General features: G+C 34.8%; 2 protein-coding genes across 2 annotated transcripts in view; one reads left to right on the top strand and one right to left on the bottom strand.

The window, feature by feature from the left end:
• Window positions 1-19,899, top strand: part of ZNF804B (zinc finger protein 804B) — a 606,727-nt gene that overhangs the window by 67,215 nt on the left and 519,613 nt on the right. The window lies entirely within an intron of this gene.
• TEX47 (testis expressed 47) lies at window positions 347-2,260 on the bottom strand. The gene is made up of 2 exons (XM_007532065.2): window positions 2,155-2,260; window positions 347-1,472 (listed from the first exon to the last, which is right to left on the bottom strand). Exon 2 carries the CDS (start codon window positions 1,299-1,301, stop codon window positions 546-548), a length of 756 nt encoding a protein of 251 aa, XP_007532127.1. The 5' UTR covers window positions 1,302-1,472; window positions 2,155-2,260; the 3' UTR covers window positions 347-545.

The following is a 19,899-nucleotide window of genomic DNA, read 5'->3' as shown; positions in this document are numbered from 1 at the left end:
TCACAAGATATAAAATAGTGCTTCAGGTCTTCAGGTTTCTCTCTCTGTCTCTCTTTCTCTCTCTTTCCTCTCAACTTGTCTGTCTCTAATCAAAATGAATAAAAATATTTAAAAATTATCATCTAAAACTATGTCATACCATATGTTCTTTTATACATTTCTAGCCCAAATATTGTATTTGCAGAACATAATACAACATGGTTATTGATTATTGAATATATGGAAATCTATGTATAATTTAATATACAGCCTTTCTTTAAAATTTTGAATAATTTCATCTGAATAGCATGGATAATTCATAATTATTTTTAAGCTACTCTACAATTTAAAACACTATACTGAAATAAAAATCAGAAGAAATGTATTTATTTTCAAGTTTAGCTTAACAAACTCCAGGAGATAATATTATTACCTTAGTGGATATTTCAGTATTATGTTTATTTTTTTTCTTAGAGAAAAGAGTAAATTTGAGTTTATATTTCTCTTACTTAAGAAGATTAAATTCCGTAAGAGATTTGACATCAGCCTAATTGTTTTAGTCAGTCTTAAAAGCGAGAAGGAGCAGGCCATACCACTTCAGAATCCAAGATGATATGCAGGGGTTTATTGTACATGTTTATGAATGTTTTGGGGTCCAGGAATTCTTCAGATTTGCACAAGTACTTTACTATTTGCTCTGGGAGAAGTAATTCAGGGGTAACTTGGTGCAAGTTGTCTCCTGGGCCTTTACTACTCATTTTAACAGTCTTGAAAATATGATGTGCCAGCATATGAGTTTGTGTGAGAAATTCTATGATGACCTCCTCAAGGGATTGAGATTGTGTTACATCATCAAGATACAGGACTGGCACTTTAATTACAGAAACATGCCACTGAATGAAGAGTCTTGTTGGGATGTTGTGGGACACAACTACGATTTTCATGCTTTTGATAAAAAAGTCAGTGTCATTCTCTTCGTGGTTAATATAATCTAAAAGAATTCTGAAAAGAGTGTCATTGGAGGACTCAAGGATATGAAGAATAGAAGTTGGATATACAAGCAATAATCCTGTCACTGATTCTCCCAGGTGACGTTTCGAAATTGACTGAAATACTTGATCATAGTATTCAGCGATATCTTTTTTTTCTGTGTTGGCTGTTAACTCGGCCACTAGAAAAATTCTATCAAGGAGAAGTTTCTTCAGCTGTAACCTTTGCTTCTCTTCCTGAAAATGTAAGTAGTTTCCACGTGGAACTTGTGGTACTAAAAGAGATTCCAATGGAAAAGGTTTTTTGTTTAACTTCCTGGTATGAGCTGTCATGATAAGTCCTATTTATTCTTTCAGATTATTTCACTTTTTAGTTTATCACAACATTTAGACTTTCAGGAGACCTCTTTATCTTCATATTTCATCTGGTAAATAATAGCTTATTCAGAATTTCAGATGCTATAAATAGCAATAGGCATTTTCAGCATTATCAACAACTGTAACCTTTGAAATGAAAGAAAACATTAAAATAATGTTCAATTAGTAGAAACTTAAAAAACTACAATGAAATAACACATCTTAGGAAAAAATCATCAATGAATTTCAGATTCGGGAGATGAGAGAGCTTACTCTAGGGTATGATTTCTCTGTTTTTGTCTGTTATTTTCTCCTTTGATTTATGTTACACTTTCCTTAGTTTTCATCCTTGACTCATGCATACACACATATACATACACACAGAAAGATGGAGCGATACAGAGGGAACTGTGGTATAACTTTATGAAAGATAGCTGTTAGTAATTTTGAAAAATATTAACAGAAATATATCTGTTCACAGTGACACTAGTATCTCATAGAAATGTCCTTTAGTTATATAACAGTGATCATGGATTGCTCTTGATTTGTTCAATTTTTTAAAAAGGTGTTTTATGTTGTCTATCTTTTTAAATGAATTTTCTTAGTCAATTTTTTTCCAAATATGAGGATCTATCTCATAAGTACTACTTATTTGATTTATTTTGTTGAATCAGCATTAACATATTAATGTTGCTTTATTAATAACAGTAAGCTTTTGATATAGTAGGTTTTGACTTTTTATCTATAAACCTGTTGTTATAAGGATCAAATAAAAGAATTCATTACTTTTAACTTACCACACACACACACGTTTTACATATAGTTTTACCTCTAGGCCAACTTAACATTTCTGTCTTTTCTTTTTCAAGTACTTTTGTCACTGGTCCTCAGGATCCTTCCATGTCTTCCCATACTCTTCCAACTGCCAGTGTCTTAGATGTGTTCTACTCTGATTCCCATAGCATATACATGAAGAGAATATGGTTCCTGTTAAAGGGCCAGACATATTATTAACTATCATCTTTTTTATTGAGGCAATACTTGTTTTCAATGCTGTATATCTCTTTATAGTTTGAGAGTTGGTATGTGATATCCAATCACCAAGTGTCTATGTATTAATTAAATGAGGATATCTCAGCAATTTTCTCAACACTGTCCTGTTAAGAAGTGGGGGCTTCTTTCTGCTCTTTAAGATAAATAGGAACTTTTGTAAGTTAGAAGGGAAAACTGGACATCTCCTTAGAAATATGCTCACTCATTTTTCTTTTGTCCACCATTTATAGAAAAAGAAACAGTATGGAAACAATAAGAATTTGTACATAATTCAAACATGATCTTAGCAGCTGCAGAAGAACAGATACATGACTTTTTGTGTAATAATGACTCTAGGCAAATTCTATAGGTTTTGATTTTCTTTAATGTAAATTAGTTGATTTTTAGAATAAACTAATGAATCTTAAGATACTACTCATCTAAGCTCTAACATAACTTCTTTTTTTTTTGTGAGTGGTGAATTGCTTTTTTTAAATTTATTTTCTATTTAAGAAAGAAAAAATTAACAAAACCATAGGGTAGGAGGGGTACAACTCCACACAATTCCCACCACCCAATCTCCATATCCCATACCCTCCCCTGATACCTTTCCCATTCGCTATCCCTCTGGGAGCATGGACCCAGGGTTGTTGTGGGTTGCAGAAGGTGGAAGGTCTGGCTTCTGTAATTGCTTCCCCGCTGAACATGGACTTTGACTGGTCAGTCCATACTCCCAGTCTGCCTCTCTCTTTCCCTAGTAGGGTAAGTCCTGGGGAAGCGGAGCTCCAGGACGCATTGGTGGGATCTTCAGTCCAGGGAAGCCTGGGTGGCATCCTGATGGCATCTGGAACCTGGTGGCTGAAAGGAGAGTTAACATACAAAGCCAAACAAATTGTTGAGCAATTGGACCCAAAGGTTGGAATAGTGGAGAGGAAGAGTTAGGGGGGTACTCACTACAAACTCTAGTGTACTTCTGCTTTCAGGTATATATTTTGCACTAGTTTATGGATACGTGTGAACATGTGCTCTCTCTCACAGAACCTGGTGTATATCTAGGTTTTGGGACTTTGTTAGAAAGTGATCCACCTGGGATGGAATTAGAGAATACTATGAAAGGAAAGTTCTCACCCGTGTAATGAAGCTGAAGGGTTGTCATTCCACACGTGAAGTCTCTGGACACAGTCTGAGCTGAAGCATGTTGAGGTGGCAATCATTGTGTTGATTAGGTTGCGATTGGCAGATGCAGTATTATTTGATATGGATTGGGAGAGGCATACGGGAAAGTGGGCCCTACCCTAAGGTTCCAGTACTGGGGGAAATATAGGCTCTATAGTGGAGATGTGAGGTTCTTGCTGTCTTAGGGTTCCAAAAGACAATTGATAGTTAATGTTATCATCACATTATTTGGTAATTAGGTTAACTTTTAAAAGTCCTTTTGTTAGGGTTTGCTGTATAGTACCCAGTATCTTGTATGTAGCTGTGCCATTGGTTGCTTCTGATCTATTTGTTCTAGGCTTTTGAGAGAGTCCGTATAGCAAATACACAGCCTATATATATTAAAAAGACTCAGTCTACGTTTTAAAAACTTTGAGACATACAATTAATTTTTCCCCTCTCATATTAATTAACTAGTGATTTATATGACTACACTTTACTAGGAGTGTACATAAACACCATTCCCACCACCAAAAGACTATGTCCCATCATACTCCCCCACACACACCCACACCCCACTGGCCCAGGAAGTTGCATGTCTACCCCTAACCATAGGGTTTTTACTCTGGTGCCCTACTTTCAATTTAGATCCTGCTTTTAGTTTCCCTTTCAGATCTTCTTTCTCAACTTCTGTTGATGAGTGGAATCATCCCATACTCATCTTTATCTTTCTGACTTAGCTCACTTAACATAATTCCTTCTAGCTCTGTCCAAGATGGGTCAGAGAAGCTGGGTTCATTGTTCTTGATAGCTGTATAGTATTCCATTGTGTATATATACCACAGCTTTCTCAGCCACTCTTCTGTTGTTGGGCACCTGAGTTGCTTCCAGGTTTTAGCTATTATGAATTGTGCTGCTATGAACATAGGAGTACACACCTCTTTTTGGTTGGGTGTTATGGAGTCCTTGGGGTATAAGCCCAGGAGAGGAATTACTGGATCATATGGAAGGTCCATGTCTAGTCTTGTGAGAGTTTTCCAGACTGCTCTCCACAGAGGCTGGACCAATTGACATTCCCACCAGCAATGTAAAAGGGTTCCTCTGTCCCCACATAACATAACTTCTAACCAAGATTTGAAACACTCTTACTTTTATTTTTAAAGGTTACACCTTAGACTACTACACCCCCTCCTAAGAAAATTGCTATCCAAAATAATGATCTGATTTTGATAATATACAGTAAATAATTATCTTGAAAGTGGAGACTGAGAGATGACATAATAATCAACTATGTAGAACATAAAAATATTTACATTTCCTCACTGTGGTTGACTTCATCATTCCCTGAAATGATACACATGATTTTATGCTGCATAGAAATCATGTTATTATGCAGTCCTGGGGTTGTTCTCACACCTATTTTTCTCACTGTTTTGCAGAATGTGTGATTTTATTAACCATGGCTTCTTTTATTACCTTCTCTTTTTCAAATATTTTTATTTGTTTATTATTTATTAGAAAAAGACAGGTGAATCAAGATGGGAGGGAAAGATAGAGCAATAAAAATGCCTGAACTACTGCTTCACTGCTTGTGAAGCTTCCTCCCGTATATCCTAGTCCAACTCCTTTTCTCACCCTAATTTGAACAGAGATGTTTGTGTGCTTATTACACAAAAGTTCTTTCACTTTACTGCATTGCATGATTAATTCGGCATTATCTATTTTTGATTTTATTGAGGACATTGATGCACTCATCTTCAAATCTCATGATAGATAATTTATTGATCTGCTTCTCCTTCTAGGTTCAAACTAACTTCTTAATTTATGGTACAAGGAAAATATAATAAGTTTGTTGAGGTTGTTGAAAAACATTGAGTTTCTAGCCTTTTATTTCCCATTCATATAAGCCAATAATAATCATATTTACAATTAATCCCCAATAATAATCATATTTACAATTCTTCTTGTATGCACTTCTATCATTAAAATTAAAAAATTTGCACATATATTTCATCTGAACCACAGTTCTCTAACTTCTTCAGATAGAGCTAGCAAGACATACACACACATACATACACACAAACACGCACATACACACCACACACACACACACACACACACACACACACACACACACACACACACACACAGAATAGTATAGAGACTTCCTTCAATGATTTGGGGCATTGCACTATCACTTTCTTTTCTTTTTTCTTTGCCACCATGGTTATCATTGGGGTAGGGTACCTGAGTAACAACTTCACTGTTCCTGACAGCTATATTCTTTTCCTTCAATTCCATTTTTTAAATTTTTTGTTTAAGGATATAAACAGAGTCAGAGAGAAAAAAATGACAGCTGCAGCCCTGCTTCTCCACTCCTGACACTCTGGTGTGTGTGTGTGTGTGTGTGTGTGTGTGTGTATGTGTGTGTGTGTTTAGGGGCTTGAACCCAGGTTCAGGCACAGTAAAGGTGTGCACTGTGCCAGGTGAGTTACTACCCAATGCAAAACTATTTTTTTTTTATAAACACATTTTCCTTTAGAAATACACAATTTGTGCCTCAATTCACATTTCCCCCTTCCATTTCCCAGGTCAGCTTAGCATCCTTGGTTTTGTCAGACTTCCTAACTTACTTTATACTGTTTTTTTGTTTGTTTGTTTGTTTTTTACCAGTCATGAACTATATTGTGGTTTCTTGAATCTATCCACCTCTTTCATAGTTCTTTTTATTTGAATCATAATAGGAACCTTCTACTCTTTGTATTTTTTTATAGAAATCCCCACCTCTTCATCTAAATCATAAAATTGCAAGAACTTTTGAATATCTGCTTCATAAAGTTCATAAGATAACAATTTTATAATCCTTCCTGTTTAATTACCCTCCCTAGCTTGTTAGAAAAAGGAAGTTCTTATGGGCCGAGTGGTGACACACTTGGTTGTGCACACATATTACAGTGCTCAAGAACCCAGGTTCGAGCCCCCTGTCCTCACATGTAAGGGGAAAGTTTCATGAGTGGTGAAGCAGTGCTGCAGGACTCTCTCTGTCTCTCTTCCTCTCTATCACCCCCTCCCCTCTCAATTTCTGACAGTCTATCCAATAATAATGATATTTTTTTAAAATAATTTTTAAAAAAGAAGAAAAGAAAAAGGAAGTTCTGCTTTATCTGGTCCAGAGTGATTTCTGGCAATTAATGTTTAATCCCCTATGATGTGGGGAAAAATATGGGATCTTTGAGAAAATGAGTGACATATAATTTCAAGGTTTGTTTCCAAAGGATAACATTAATCAAAGTCAATAGGACAAATTTAGGACATAAAAAGTCATAAGCCCCATTTGAGTGCCAAATTCAGATTATTGTTTCTCATGGAGCAATTTTCTATATGTATCCATATAGGAAAAGCTTAATTGTGATTTTTTTCCATGTATGTTTGTTTCCTTTTTCTTTCATGTGTCACTTCAGGGTAGACTTAATGGGAAAATGATCTATAGTCATTATAATTCCCTATTAAAAATATAAAATATCACTAGGCCATCACTTTTTCATAATAATAATAGGTGTTGTGGTCTCTTGCTTTCTTTGCTTCTCTGAATCTCTGTCTCTATCCTCCTCCCCCCAAAATGATAACATCTCAAATTGTGTTTAAATCATATTCAATAATTACTTATATATGTTCTTAAGCTATCTGATATTTATGATTTTTGTGTGGTTCAACCTACCACATTTACAAACAATTCTACTATCATGGTTCTGACATATTTTCTTGAGGTATTTTTCATTTCTCAGTGCATTTTTAGCTGCTTGTTTGCTTCTTAATTTTTTTTAGTTTTATTTTGACATGGGTATCTGCAATATTTAAAGGCAACTCACCTTGTTTCATTTCCTTCCATCAAAGTGCACTCTTGAGTGCCTTCAATAAAAAGTTTGGGCAGACAGAAACAGAGTACTTTGATCAAGTTATTTTTTATGACTGGTTTATAAAATTTTAATCTTACACTGTCCTTACAATGGGGACTCATGAATTCTAAGATAGAATAGTCCTTATTATTCATCTGTTAATGAATATTTACCCTCACATGACGATTAAGTAGGAAAACTCTCCTTTCTCGCCAATACAGTAGAGAAATCAATCTTTTTCCTCCACCTGTAACCTGTTTAAAGTAGATATCAAAACAGCTGATAAATGGGTGAATTTAATTAAAGCATTTGATAGTAAGAAATCTATCAATTTCAATTTTTCATATACATATATATGGACATTCAATTTGTCTAACATAATATAATGTATACTTATAGCTCATATAATATAGTGTGCCTTATTATGTAGATTTTTGGTCTAATTTTATTCTCTGGAATAATTTTTTTGTAAAATTAATCATATATTGATTATTTACCTGTGCCACACACTAGATAGTTTTCATGCATTACTTAATTTTACAATAACCTTGTAAGATAAACATAACTGCACACAATTTGAACAGATTCCCAGCAATCTTCCTACTCTTTTCTATTTAGGGCAAAAAGAAGATAAGTTATCATCCTTCCTCTCCATCCTCAGTCACAGAGTCATTCTTTGCTCTTCCTTTAAATGATAGTCCTGTAGGAAATGGGGAATAGTTTATGATTCAGATAAAATAAAATGAAAGGAAAATTTCTACACTGAATTTGTGATTCAACAAAATTGAGTTATTGTCTTTATTAATTCATCTCAGATTTACTTAGACTTCTAATTTGCCAGGCAAGACTATAGGCACTGTAAGAAACATAAACATGGAAAGCACTTGGTTCTTAATTTGAAGATTTTAGAGTCAAATAGAGGTAGGGGGGAATTTAAGAAATGCTGTGTGGATAATGTTCAGTGTTTTAGAAACAGTGAGGTATAGGGAGTAACTAGGAACTAGGGCTTCTAGAAATTTGAATAAAAGTATTCTTTTGTTTCTTTCTTTTTCCAGAGCATTTCTCACCTCTAGTTTATGGTAGTGAGAGGATTGAACCTGGGAACTTGGAGCCACAAACATGAGTCTATTTGCATAACCATTATGCTATCTCCCACACCTAGGAAGTGCCCTTTTGTTTTGGCTAAAGAAGCAGCAGAGTTTATTTGGTGCACCAGGCTCTAAGAGGGGATATGGATCCCCAAAGATACAAAGAGATCTTTCTTACAAATGGGTTTTTCTTTCATACCATAACCATCTCTTACACAAATGCTGGCAGAACACACAAAGAGAATTCTTCTAAATAGAGTGTACTCCCATAGCTTTTAAGGCTGGGTAATGATTCACAATCTAAGACTAAGTATGTGACAATGGTTGTGGAAGGGAGGAGAGAGGTGAAAGGTTAACAGCTCCAACCCCTCAGGGTCATGCAAACATTAGACAGGGAGGGGGATAAAGTTTAGAGTTTATAGATGTCCTTCAGATCCTATACAGATTGTAAATGCCTTGTCTTTTATCTCTGTCATTGTAGCCAACAGCCTGTGCCATACATAGTATCAAACATGGGTGTGAGTACAAAGGATAACTTTTAAAATATTGATATTTGGAGTTGAATCTTATTTATGCTTTCATATGCTTTTGTTTTATATTTTCTGAACAAAAGAAACCCAGACTCATGTATTTTACCAATAATTTAGACATAACCACTAACAGTATTACAACTCCTTCAATACTTAAACATGACATTTTATTTTTTAAATGATGGAATTTTTTATAGCAGAGGAAGTTTATTTTATTGGGGGGGTTAGTGGTTGATAGTAAATATTGTTTTTGATACATGTGTAAAATTTTTAAATTTTCTGCAAAACACTCTCACCACCAGTCTAGGCTCTCCTCCACTATTATTCATCAGGACCTGAATCCCACCCTCACACCCCCAGGCCAGCCCAGTGTCCTTTACTTTTGTTCCCCTTTCTGTCATTAATTCTCAACCAGTAATTGTTCTTATTTGAGTAAAGCCTTCAAGAGGAACAGAGTTGGGGTGTATATAATTTAGAATAGGAGTCTATGCATTACTGTCACTTGATTTCTACCTAGATTTTAGACTCTACCTTAAATTTTCACTTGTGTTCATGGATTAGAGCAAACTGTAAATTATTTCATTAACTTTTTTCATGTTTTGACATATGTAGATAGTCAATTTAGGAGAGTTAGTGATATAAATAAGTGGCTAAATCTCAGAAGAGATTTTCATTAAATGTACCTATATGATGTAGTCAGCATATATGACTTAGTGTAAAATGCTAAAATGAACTTAGTTACCAAATCACAAGTTATTAAGATATTGAGGTAGGGGGAGAGAAAGTCGAATCAAGATGGAGGCTTGAAGACAACACCTGGCATACGTCCTGTAAGGAGGCTGCTTTAAAGCTGGGAATTTTGGCCAAAGTTGCAGGTGCTACCATGATGCCAACCTGACTTCATTGGATGGATGACCTCACAAATATGCCCTGGAACCCTACTTCCCCAGACCCCTGCTCCACTAAGGAAAGATAGAAACATGCTGGGAGTATGGGTTGACCTGCCAATGCCCATGTCCAGCAGAGAAGCAATTACAGAAGCCAGACCTCCCATCTTCTGCACCCTGTAATAATCCTGGGTCCATACTCCCAAAGGGATAAAGAACAGGAAAGCTCCCAATAAAGAGGATGATAAATGGAACTCTGGTGGTGGGAATTGTATTCCCCTTATCCTAAGGACTTTTTGATCATTATTAAATAACTTTAAGAAAAAAAAAAAGGAAAGGAAAGAAGAGAAAAAAAGAAGTTGGATAACCTTTCCTAGCATTACTTCTGACAAAAGCAATGTGGATCTGTGATTGAAATTATCATCACAGAGAACATGTTAGAGATTCATGGTTATTCAACTCAGGCATTTAAATTACTTCTACTTTTGTAAAAAACAAAATGGGTCAGATATTGTGGAGATATTCATGTGAGTCAGATAATGTATCTGTACATGAGCAAAATTCACTTTGACTTATAGACCTTAAAGTCTCCACAACTATGTTTATTATGGGTCAGGAAGAAGGAACATTGTAAAAAAAGGATAACAGACCTTAAAGTAACAAAATGATGGAACAACCAAACCTGGATAGAATAACAAGTATTTGAGACGGGCTTAGAAAAGGTATGACTTTAGGGGAGACAGGTATGTGTGTGTCTTAAAGGTAGGTGAGTCTTAAAGAGTTAAGGGTTATACTATGGAGTTGGGAAATGTGTCACTTTATTAAGACATGGCAGTAGACTGGCTTAGCTAGAGCATACTTCTCAAGCTATAAAATATTTAGGTTTGCTAAATTGTTGATCCCTGGTTTTTAAAAAGTCTGATCCCTGGTTTTCTAAGAAGTCTGAATTCTGGGGGTCGGGCGATAGCGCAGTGGGTTAGGTGCATATGGCGCAGAGAGCAAGGAAGGGCATAAGGATCCCTGTTTGAAGTCCTGCTTCCGCACCTGCAGGGAAGTCTTTCTTTTCACCTCTCTGTCCTATCCAACAGTAAGGACATCAGTAACAACAAGAATAACAACCACAACAATGATAAAACAACAAGGACACAAAAGGGGAAAATTAGTCTCCAAGAGCAGTGGATTTGTGGTGCAGGCACTGAGCCCCAGCAATAGCTATGGAGGTAAAATAAAATAAAATAAACATTAAAGTCTGAATTCATACATTTAAAGTGGATTCTAAGAATTTTTGACAAGTGCTCTCCCAGTGTTGCAGGATATTTTATTTTAGTAAGGAATGGCTTAATGTATAGTGATTTAACACTTGTCTATTGGAATCAGCTGGCATAGAATTGATTTATTATTTATTTTACATTAACTTAAATTTATTTATTTAATAGTGACAAAAAGAAAACGAGAGAAAGGGAAAATAGAGAATCAGAGAGAAAGAGAGAGAGAGATACCCTTAGCCCTGCTTCACCACTTATGAAACTTTCACTCCTCTAAGTGGTGATTGGAGTCATGTTTCTATATCCTTGCGCACTGCAACATGTGCTTTCAATCAGGTGCACCACTGCCTTACCCCCTAAATTTTATTTTTAACCAATCAATTGCTCTTTGGTAAATGTGGAATGGAATGCTAACATGTTCTTTTTAAAGTCTTCTCAGGTGATTTTAAGTTTAACTAGGAGTAGAGGTCCTGGTCTAAGCTAGAGGATACAGAGAAAAGGAGTTCAGAGTTTCAGAAGAGGAGGAAAAAAAGGACCTTGTAGGTTTGTGAACTCAGATGTCATGCTTGGATGGTTTATTTTATTATTTTTTACTCTGTGGTTAGTAAGAAGTAACTGAAATCTTTGAGTAAGTTTAATAGCTGTTTTGGAAAGTTGCCTGTGAATGGGTAGAATTATCGATAGGAAGTATTGGAAGCAGCCACAGTACGGTCTAACCATTCTGCAGTTGCTGAATGAGCACTCATACCTTCTGCCAGCTGAAAGGTAAAATTATATAAAGTTTTTTTCCAACTTTTTTTGGGGGTCTTTGACTATTATTTATTTACTTATTCCCTTTTGTTGCCCTTGTTGTTTTATTGTTGTAGTTATTATTGTTATTGATGTCATTATTGTTAGGACAGAGAGAAATAGAGAGAGAAGGGGAAGAACGAAAGGGGAAGAGAAAGACACCTGTAAATCTGCCTCACGGCTTTTGAAGCACACCCACACCCTGCAGGTGGGGTGCCGGGGGCTCAAACCGGAATCCATACACCAGTCCTTGCACTTTGTACCATGTGTGCTTTTCCTGCTGCGCTACTGCCCGACCCTCCATATAAAGTCTCCTGAAAAATAATTTGATGGTATAGATCACCTTAAAATTTTCATTTTCCTTAACTAAGAAATGCCATATATATATATATATTTAAGAAATAAAATTTATTAGAAAATGCTTTAAAATAAATATTAGTGTAGGAACTGCATTATAACTTTGAAAAATTTAATGAAATATCAATTAAGGAATACTGTGGTGTTGAAAGTATTTTACTGCATGCAAAACAGTTATTCCTGAAAATAAATTATGTGCTACCTTCAAGAATACATATAGCATATGATCTCAGTTTTATTTAAAATAAAGGAGAGTAAAGAGAAATTTAACTCAATGTTAAAATTGGTGGAATTTAGTAGTAATATTTGTTTTGAATTTTTGTGATTGTGACCATGCCTATATTATTGTTTGATTTAAAAAAAGAACAAGTCTGTTTTTTTAAAGTTTTTTTAAATATTTATTTATTCCATTTTGTTGCCCTTGTTGTTTTATTGTTGTAGTTATTATTGTTGTTATTGATGTCATTGTTGTGGGATAGGACAGAGAAAAATAGAGAGAGGAGGGGAAGACAGAGGGGGAGAGAAAGACACCTACAGACCTGCTTGCCCTGCAGGTGGGGAGCTGGGGGCTCGAACTGGGATCCTTATTCTGGTCCTTGCGCTTTGTGCCACCTGCACTTAACCCACTGCGCTACCTCCCGACTCCCATAAGTCTGATTTTTTAAAAAAATATTTTTTGCTTTGTGTGAGAATCTGAAATTATCTGGTTTGAGCGTATTAGTGAATAAAATTTGTAAAATGCTGGGTTCTGGACTAGCTTGAACAGGCAAATCGACTCTCAGGGATCTCTGGACCTATCAGCTAAAAATTGAAGAAAGAAATGAAAAAAAGAGGATATGGCACATTATTAAGGCCAGTTCTGGAATATCAGTCCAGAAAAGCTTCACACTGAATTAAATCTTTGTATGACTAGCCTAAACCATATTGCTGAGGAGGTGGATTTTTGAACATTTTAGCCCAGTTGAACACTTGCTGAAAGTGTTCAATCTTCAAGGTATGCATGATTTTATCACCTGGATTTGGGAGATGAGTTGTGCAAGAATTTAAAGATGACTTTGTGGGCTTGAATATCAGTATACGAGTGAACTAAGATATATTTTTTAATACAGACAGGGTACAGACGCTAAAGCTCATATTTGAGAAGAAAAATTGTATATATTGTGTTGAAGTGGCATTGCTATAGAAACATACAAGTGCAAATACAATTAAGTGCCTGGGGATCGGAGAAAGTCTATTTGTGTGATAATGATGCAAATTTGATAATTGTATGTATTGAGGGAAAAGTTATATCCATGGAGAACAATGGGATAGTAAGTGAAAGGAACAGAGGGAGAGCATTCCAAGTGGAATACTTGATTTTACTAAGTGAACAGATGGAAGCCCAAAGAATAGGGTCAAATCCCTACTAACCAGACATAGGTGAAGACTAAGAAAATACAAGGACATGGAGGTCAATATAGGAGAGATATGAAAGTGGGAGGCAACAGAAAAATTCTAAAGAGAGATTAAAAAATTATCTTATGAGACTAAACTTTTAATAACTTTACTCAGACTTTAGGGACCTAGCCTTAACCCTTGATGATAACTCTTAACCCTTGATAATAACTGCTTGTTTGGTGTATCTAAATATATGTCCCATGCTTTTATAATGCCCTAATAAACCTTGTATTGTTTAAACCTGTAAATAAATAAATAAACAAACTTGAGGATGGAGGTGAGTTTCTAATACTGGCAACTGTAGAATTAAAAGGGAAACCAAGTTGTAGTCATTGATGTCTGATTGTAGAATAAGTGGCCAAAAAATAAATCACTCCCCCAAAATATTTTTCAGTGAAATGAAAACACTCTGATACTAGATTATAGAGGATGATGATTATGGGGTGATTTTGCCACAACGTTCCTACATTTTTCTCTATTGAAAATTGGTATGCTGTTTTTTTTTTAATTTTTTAATATTTATCTATTTTCCCTTTTGTTGCCCTTTTTTAAAATTGTTGTTATTGATGTCGTCGTTAGATAGGACAGAGAAATGGAGAGAGGAGGGGAAGACAGAGAGGGCGAGAAAGACACCTGCGGAGATGCTTCACCACCTGTCACGGACCCCATTCAGGTGTGGAGGGGGCTGGAACCAGGATCCTTAAGCTGGCCCTTGCACTTTGCACCACTTGCATTTAACCCGCTGTGCTAACGCCCAACTCCCTCGCATTTTTTAAAAATCCCATTGTATTCATCCAGAAAGGTGGAGTCTGAGAATAGAATGCTGTATTATATGCTTTAATTTTTTTTTAAGATCATAAGATTTATTAAGAAATTTGGAAGGAGTCAGGTGGTAGTGCAGCGGGTTAAGCGCAGGTGGCTCAAAGCACAAGGACCAGCTTAAGGATCCTGATTAGAGCCCCAGGCTCCGCAAGTGCAGGGGAGTGGCTTCACAATCAGTGAAGCAGGTTTGCAGGTGTCTTTCTCTCCCCCTCTCTGTCTTACTCTCCTCTCTCCATTTCTCTCTGTCCTATCCAACAACGACGACATCAGTAACAACAACAATAAAAACAAGGGCAACAAAAGGGAAAATAAATAAATATTAAAAAAAAGAAAATTGGAAACTTCAAATAACACTAAATTGTGAATCATGTTTACTGTAACTTTTCAGATTTATTTACCAATCCTGAGCAGATTTGGTAACATACGTGAAGTGTATTATGTCACACAAATTAAACACAACTCATCTTAACTTAGTGATTTGTGACTTTAAAAAATTGCAAAGTTGCTTTCCACCTTCAAGGGGATTTATATTTGTCATAATATCTTTATAACCTCAGTACAGTTATCTACTCTTGAGATTTCTTATTCTAAAACATATAATCAATAAAGTCTATTTTAGTATTATTTTTTGTCAGTGTGCTGCATTAGAATAGCAAAAAGTAAACTAACAGAGCTTTAGAATCACAAACGAGTTTAGCACCACCAAGATAATATATTCCTTTTGCAATTTTGGGAAATATGACACAAAGAGCAAAGAGACAAGATTATACATATGGTTGTTTTAATTTTTAATGGGGGAAATGTTTTATAAGACTGTCTCAAGGGTACAGTAAAACGTCTCTCAAATAATGTGTCAGCGCACTTCACCCTCCTTCAGAGTATAAGGTCCCTCTTCTACTCTTCTAGTGTAAGCAGATTTGTTAATACAGATCAAGGATTTATTAATGTTTTACTCTATCTCTTTCTTTATTTCTTAAATCTTATGTGAGTGATAACATCCAGTATTTGTCTTTCTCCTTCTGACTTTTAGCAAAATCTTCTCTAACTGCATCCATAATATAGCAAAAGAATATTCCTTGCCTTGCCTTATAGTTGGAAGTAATACATCTTCCTTATCCATTTCTTTGCCACAGGACACTTGAGTTTGTTTCTAAATCATGAGTACGGTGTGTAGCACTGTGATGAATGTGGCTGTGCATGTATCATTTCAAATACCTTTAAAAAAATTTTCATAGACACTTATATATGAATTTGAGCCATATGGAATGTTTACTTTTAATATTAATTCTTAGTGAGTAAAGTGGTGCTAGAACTGTTTTACAAAATTATAAGAATCTGAATTTTGTTGTGAGCCATGGAGAACCTTTAAATGTTTTTAAATGGAGAAGTAACATGTTGAATGCTGTGTTTGATAGTCTTAACATTATTGAGGATGTTTGGGAATCTAAAAGTTTTAGAGTAAGAAAATGTACTAAGATTATGTTTTGTTCTATATATGTAATTAGAGCTTAGTTTAGAATCTAAAAATTTTAAAATATAATTATTATTTAAGTAGTAGTAATGTTAATCTAAGTCTACAGAATTATAAATTATATATATTTCACATAGAGCAGAATTGCACAACAAATAGTGATTATTTCTAAAGTTTTGTTTTTTTATGGTCTAGATATATCAGGGACCAAGATTTAGGTCAAAGGGCTAAGGGGAAATGATCCAAGAAAGACAAGCACCTTAGCACATGGAGGAAAAGCACAGGGAGCCAGAGGGAAGGAGGGGGAGAGAGAGAGAGAGAGAGAGAGAGAGAGAGAGAGAGAGAGAGAGAGAGAGAGAGAGGGAGAGAGAGAGAGGGGGAGAGAGAAAGAGAGAGAGAGAAAGAGAAAGGGAAACCTTGGGAATGCTAGCTCTGCTCCACTTACTTGCTTACCTTTGCTAGCTTCCTTCTTTATTACTACTCCACACAGCCTTTATATATTACATCAATTTGTACCGGGTGAAAGGGTTAACATCACATCAATAAAGCAAAATGTGAGCCTTGATGCTATCATGTGCTTCAGATTAGGGTATAAGCCTGTCCTGACAATATGTAAAAGTACTTTCTTTACCCAACAAGCCTTTTTTATCCTTACAACATTTCCAGCTTACACTAAATTCAAAGCCCTTTTGCCCATTCCAAATCGGTCAGTTACATGTTTCTTCAGAAACGGTGTTACTCCTAGTAACTTTTGTGGACAAATAATTGATTGCTAAATATTTTAAATATCTGTAATATCTGTAATCCTTAGGTACAACCACCATTTTTGTGAAGGAAACTAAAAATGTTAAAATGTATTAGGGTGACTACTTCATTTGGGAAGCCAAGTTTGCAGGGCCTACATGGTATGTCACAGTGGGGAAGAGTCTGCTCTTCCATTGTCTGTCAGTATTGGCATCTGCTGGAGATGCATGAATGCCTGCTTTTCTGTTCCAGCTCTCATCTGTTATTATGTTCCTTACCTCTATGACATGCACCTTTTAGTTACATATGTGTCATCATTGACCTCATGGAAAAATATCTCCTTATGGGTTCTTTTCCCATGACAGATCCTAAGCAGGTCTCTGTGTTCCTTTCTTTATGTGTTGAGATATGGACAATTTGTGCTTCTTTTAGCTTTGAGAGATCCCAAATAACACATTCTGTGAGATATTGACTGACTAATAGGCATGGCTTGCTTACTTAGTTAATATATAATTAATAGAAGCAATTGTAACTTCTACTCAGTCTATCAGCACTTTGTGTTCTTACACACATTCACAATTGGATAGGCTCTTTCTGTCTTCTTCTAGCGTTTGCCGGCTCTTTCTGTTGTACAGTTGAAAGCCCAGTTATTACTTATACTACGTAAGTAAAACATAATTTATAACTCTCAGAATCATAGAGAACTTTAAGGTAAAATATTAAAATATTACCAAGTCTTTAACATTATGAACTTTTAAGCCAAATACATGAGAACTTGAGTATAGGCTATTATGTGTATCTTTGATTATGATTTTGTATTAAGCCGAATTTGGTTTGATCTTCTGGGAAGGACAATGTTATTTTTATTAGTAGTATATCTAATAGTATAATGGTGACTGGAAGTTTTATGGATACATTTTATTATGATAAGGAACATAATAATAAGCACATTTAAATTTTTTTTTTCCTTGGCTGAAGGCTTGTTTTGTGTCTTTGGCTCATGTGGTTGTGGTAAGTGACAGTTAATGAGCTTTTAGAACTTGACAGCTATGGTGTGCTATATGTTTGGCTACTTGTTAGAAATCTGCCTTCAGTGATATATTTAGGTTCAGATTAGTCTTCAACTTTTATGACATCATTTTCTAAGACTTCTGCCTCATAAAAGGATGGAAGTTCTTCTTAGTCATGTTTTTATTACATTGAAATCCAAGTTTAGTTCTCTGGCATACTGCATACCTTCTTTGCATTCAGTAAGCTTCTTTCTTTGTGAATTAAAAATAAAAAGCAATTATATTTTCTGACTGTAGACAACCTCACTCTTGAAACCAAAACTTTAAATAGTATCTTTAGGAAAAAAATCATACAACCTTTTCAGGGAAAATTAAAGCATAGTCATGCTTTGGAAAATTAAAGCAAGATCGTGTTGGTATTGCTATTCTTCCTTTGACGTATTAGCTAGTTTTAAATGGCACAGTTTTGCATAATCTATGGTTGATTCATTTTATGTAATGAAATATGAAGATGGACAGTGAAAGAATAACCTAGTTTGTTATGAAAGCAGAGTTAAAGAGATTTGTTTTGGTATAGCTATTATAAAGTAAAATAAAATTCAACTATACCATACAGGAACTAGATTAAATCTTCAATGCCTTGTTCTACGTGAGTAGAAAATAATTATACCTCTTAATAATGTCTGTGAGGAAAGTGTTGCTGTGGTAGTATTTGGGATATATAACCTTTATGTCTAAAGCAAGCACATATTTGTCGTAATCACTTTTCTGACTGTGCAGATAATTCTAGTGCTAGACGCCAGTGTCTTTTAATTCATGGCATAAATACAACTGAAACTCTCTTGGTAAGAGCTATGCAATACGATGGATCTACAGCTGTTACTTTTCCTATAATATGAATAATTAACTTTTAGATTAAATTTTCAAAATTATTTTGGGTTTCAGAATTGAAAAATAATTGTTTTTAAATAAATTCCTAAACACAGCTAATTTTATTTTACCTCTCTGCCCCTAGGGAGATATAACTAAGGTATTATAAATGTAAGGCAGTATTTTCACTCCTTTAATGTAATTCGCTAGTTAATAGACTTCCTACAACCAAAGTGAAAAAGACTCCACTAAACTTCTAAACTTCTGGATTTTGCTGTCAGTGCAACCCAAACAGTGAAACATAACGTGGTGTCTGCAATGCAGCTAATCCCAGATATACATGTCACATCGTATCACAAGCTGAGCAAATGAGTTTTTACTTAAATACTCATTCCTTTTTTCTAAAAGTATGCTGGGAAGTAGTCTATTTTTTTAAAATAAAATTTATTTAATTAAAAAATATTTACTAGATTTTGTCAGCATATATGTCATCAATTTACTTGTAGCTAAAGGTAGGTAGTATAGCAAGAATATAAGGTGTCTTTTCTTCAAAACTGAAGAATTTACAACTTACTTAACTCTGTCCTGTTCTATGTCTTCAAAATATGTGTTTATACATGCAAATATGTGCCAGAAAAAATCTAAACATCGATTGCTAGTTGAGTGATATATCCATATATATATCACAGTATATATATATATATATATATATATATATATATATATATATATATATTTGGCACAGTATATATATATATATATACTGTGCCAAATCCTGTTCTTACTAAAAAGGACAACTCAAAAAGTATTTCAGAACTGCATGAAGCGATGACTGTACAAGCTGTATTTACATGATATAGTTACCAGAATGAAAGCTAATCTAACTTAAAAATTAAGCAAGGGTATGATTTAATCTGGAATATGAGCTGTTGGCTTTCAAGAGTATTGAATTCAATTATAATTAAGTTAGATATTACCTTTAAAGCATATTAGTAGAACCATAAGTGACATTAGGGATTCTTGATTAGATTTTTAGCAATGTCCTTAACATCACTTTTGGTTTTTATTTAATACATAATGCTAATATTGTACACACATATGAGTTTTTTGCCTTGTTTTACAATTATAGTTTTTTCCCTTTCTTTTGGTCTCTTTAGAGAAACCCTTTTATGATTTCTAAAATAAAAAATAGTATTATAATCACATGAACGATATATTAAA

The sequence above is a fragment of the Erinaceus europaeus genome, chromosome 8 (assembly GCF_950295315.1).
Source record: "Erinaceus europaeus chromosome 8, mEriEur2.1, whole genome shotgun sequence".
Classification (NCBI taxonomy): Eukaryota; Metazoa; Chordata; class Mammalia; order Eulipotyphla; family Erinaceidae; genus Erinaceus; species Erinaceus europaeus.
The sequence above is the reverse complement of the archived record's forward strand: the minus strand, read 5'-3'. Positions and strand labels throughout refer to the sequence as shown.

Bases quoted from the DNA above. Each gene is read 5' to 3' on its own strand.
- TEX47 (XM_007532065.2), bottom strand. From the start codon at position 1,301: ATGACAGCTCATACCAGGAAGTTAAACAAAAAACCTTTTCCATTGGAA.